General features: G+C 31.6%; 1 protein-coding gene across 1 annotated transcript in view; it reads right to left on the bottom strand.

The window, feature by feature from the left end:
* atp6ap1b (ATPase H+ transporting accessory protein 1b) overlaps window positions 1-3413 on the bottom strand; it is a 15105-nt gene extending 11692 nt beyond the window's left edge. Inside the window, exons 1-4 of the mRNA NM_173265.2 lie at window positions 3267-3413; window positions 2890-3016; window positions 906-980; window positions 617-810 (exon numbers count right to left, since the gene is read on the bottom strand). Coding sequence (NP_775372.2) covers window positions 617-810; window positions 906-980; window positions 2890-3016; window positions 3267-3391 — 521 coding nt within the window. The 5' untranslated portion in view covers window positions 3392-3413. The remainder of the gene's footprint in view (window positions 1-616; window positions 811-905; window positions 981-2889; window positions 3017-3266) is intronic.

The following is a 3413-nucleotide window of genomic DNA, read 5'->3' as shown; positions in this document are numbered from 1 at the left end:
TACAAAGAAGCCCAAACTAATAGGTTTGCTGCAGGACAAACGTGTCATTACATTTAAATGGAAAGAGACTCAAAGGCCCTCTTCTAATCAATGGATCAAGGAAATGTATTGTAATCTTGCTTTGTAAAAACTGACATACATTATCAAAGGGAAGTTAAAAGACTTTTATAGCATTTGGAATCCCTTTATACACTTTTGCAACCAAGTTGACCTGACAGCTTAATTGAACTTTAATAAAACATCAAGGTTAAATAGTGAATTACTGTTGATATTGTTTGTAAATAATTATACCATATTACCCCACCCCCCTTTTTTTAACTGTTGTTATTATTTTTAAGTTGTGTAAGTTGTCCTGGAGTCATATTGTTTTAATGTGGTGTTCAGATGTCTTGTTTTAATGTTGAGAAAAACCCATTTAAAAAAACAAACATTCTATGCCTAATAAGAGCTTGATTAGCTGTGTTAAATAAGGTAAATCTAAAATATGCTGGACAGTGGCTCTCCAGGAGCACAACTGGACACCCCTCTTGGTAGCAGAAGTTTGCAACCATTTGATTGGTTAAGAATCCAAAGTTTTTGTAAAACCTGATATGCAATATATTACAGAAAATGTTACCCAGCAGTGTACAGGAGACGGACTGCCAGCAGTGAAGGCTGTGTGTTGTTCAGCTTCATCTCATTCAGGGTGTTTGTGTCGATGTGCACTGCTGAGACACTCAGCTCTTTCTGGAAGAGATCCAGCACTGAATGTGATGCAGTCCAGTCCAGGGCTGACAACACCAGCGGGCTGGAGGACGTCTGAAGTGCTGACTAGAATATCAAAAGAGAGAAATGTTGAAGAGAATGTGAAATGTAATTGTCCTATCCTTTCAGAATTTAAAAAAAGAGAGAAAGAGCACACCTACCTCTATATTCAAAAAGGCACTGTCTTGTTTGTTTCCAAACACACCGCCGTACATGGTGAAGTCTTCTATACTTAGCTATAATAGGGAGAAAAGGCAACATGTTATTTTAGCAATAGCTTTAAACTTAATTTACAATTACTTTAATTGGTATGCTTATCTTCTAGTTTTAACTTAAGACTTTAAGAACTTGGTGGTTGTTTATAAAAGTTAAACAACAAGAACATTTGAAATGTTGCCTTATTTTCTTCAGTTAATATTTTATTTCAAGCTTAAAGTTTATGTTTTTTTTTTCAGTTAAATACAAATGTAGCTGCTCCACTGAATAAAGATATTTTGATAAATGTTATTTTAGTGTTACTGACATACTGATTACTATTATACTAATTATTAATGTTTTTTATTTTTATTTATGTCATGCTCATTTTAATTTTTTACTTTTAAAATTTTTGGTGTTTCTTTCATTTGTATTATATATGATCCTATATTTTTAATCATATATAATTTCCAGTTAAATTCATTTTGAAATGTTGAAATGAAAAAAATGCCCTGGGATTGTAACAAGCTAAAATAAAATCTTCTTTGTTTTAAATTACCAATATTTTTTTTATTTCAGTTAACAATTATTTTATTTCCAAATATTTTTTTTAATTATTTACAATTTAGCTTTTGTTTAATGAAACAACCTACTTTCTTACAAGTATAAATGTATTTAAATGAATGGTATTTTAGTATTATTTATATACAGAGCTCAGCATATACAAGTACACCCTTACAAATCTATCTGTTAAATTAAGATTTTTAATAGGAAGCTATATAACATTACATTTCTGCATATACATTAGATTAGTCAGTACTGAAGCCAAATCTGGAGCTAACCAAACAAAATAATTTACGATAACGGTCCAAAAAAAATTGTAGCTCAAATTTATATGTTATAGAAAGATTTTAAATACAAATTTTAAAAATGTTTGCAATATTTTGCTTGAATTTAACTGTATTATCTTTCGATTTCTAAATATGTTTGGTGACTAAAATATTATATTAATAAATATATCTGTTTAATATATCTGTTTGTTTAAACGCATTAAAATACTTTGCCTATATTCACTGAGAAATGGATACAAATGTACTGAGTGTACTGGGTGTACTCAATTATGCTGAGCACTTTACTATTATGTTATGTATTTATATGTGGTTCATATTTATAAATATTATTTATTTTTATTTAGTTTTTTGTTTTTGTACTTAACCAATTACTTGTGTTATCTGTCCTAACAAATACCCTTAATGTGTTTAAGTTTTTGAAATTTAAAGTTTTTCTATCTGATATTGTTTATTTTACTCTGCTTTTATTTAAATTTTATAGTGCTGTATAGCTTTAGTTTTCAATAACAACACCGATTCAGATACCAATCACACTTCAAGTCAATCTTTCACATCTCTGGTGTTTACGGTTGCAATAATACAAAAAATCAGTTCCCACATGACTACGGCTATATGAAATACTGGTATGTCCACAGGAACACGGATAAGGGAAGTAAGACTGTGGCTCAAAGTCACACTATACTGACAAGTCCAGTAGCTGTGAGGGGAAAAATATCATCAGAGGAGGAAACTGCTTTACTAACAGTTCAACATCGTAAAAATACATTTCTACTACACCAAGTACATTTTCTTATTATTATAGCACATATTATTTTACATTATCATATTTCCAAGGTTCCTTCAACCCATAAAGGTTCTCACAATTTCAGAAATCAACTTTCTAAATGACTTTCTAAGTGTTAATTATTTTGAGAAACATGTTTTACCTTTATGATGGTCTTTTTCTAACATACACATGTAGTCCATTATTTTATTTATTGAAATGGCCATGTAACTTGATAATGCTGTATTTTACAACTCATCAACTATTTTAATGGCAAATTTGCACAAATATAAATTAACTATGTGCGTTTTTTCTCCACCAAATTTAACATTTTACCTGATCCTGTAGGAAGATTAGCACATTGTGTGGAGCAGTGGACAAGGCAGATCTCAGATAAGACACCAGCTGCCCACCAGACACTGTGTGCCCAGCTGCAGCTTCAGCCAGATGTGGCATGCTGGACCTTTATGTACAAAGATTTCATTCAGTTAGAAGACTCTCTCAACAGAATCAGGCTGACTTTGACTTCATCCACAATATCGAACCACTGACATTTCTAAAAGCTTTTCAATTCATAAACAGAATCTACCAAGTTAATGTTAGTCGACGTAGCAGCCTGAACATGTATTATAAAATGCCTAAGAGTAACTTACACTGGAGTACTTCAGAAACAAATCTAAAAGCGATAATTAAGAGATAAACGTGTGACGTACCCATCACTGGTCCACATAAGAAGAGGCACTTGAGCATAGCAGCTATAAATCGAGCAGATAAATAATAAAACTGAAGTGAAGGCCATTGTTAAGAGACTACAACGCCGCATTCCTACTTCCGTCATTCTGCTGGAGAGTCACGTGAAT

Source organism: Danio rerio, chromosome 23, assembly GCF_049306965.1.
Source record: "Danio rerio strain Tuebingen ecotype United States chromosome 23, GRCz12tu, whole genome shotgun sequence".
Taxonomy (NCBI): domain Eukaryota; kingdom Metazoa; phylum Chordata; class Actinopteri; order Cypriniformes; family Danionidae; genus Danio; species Danio rerio.
This window is presented reverse-complemented; position numbering and strand designations above follow the sequence as displayed.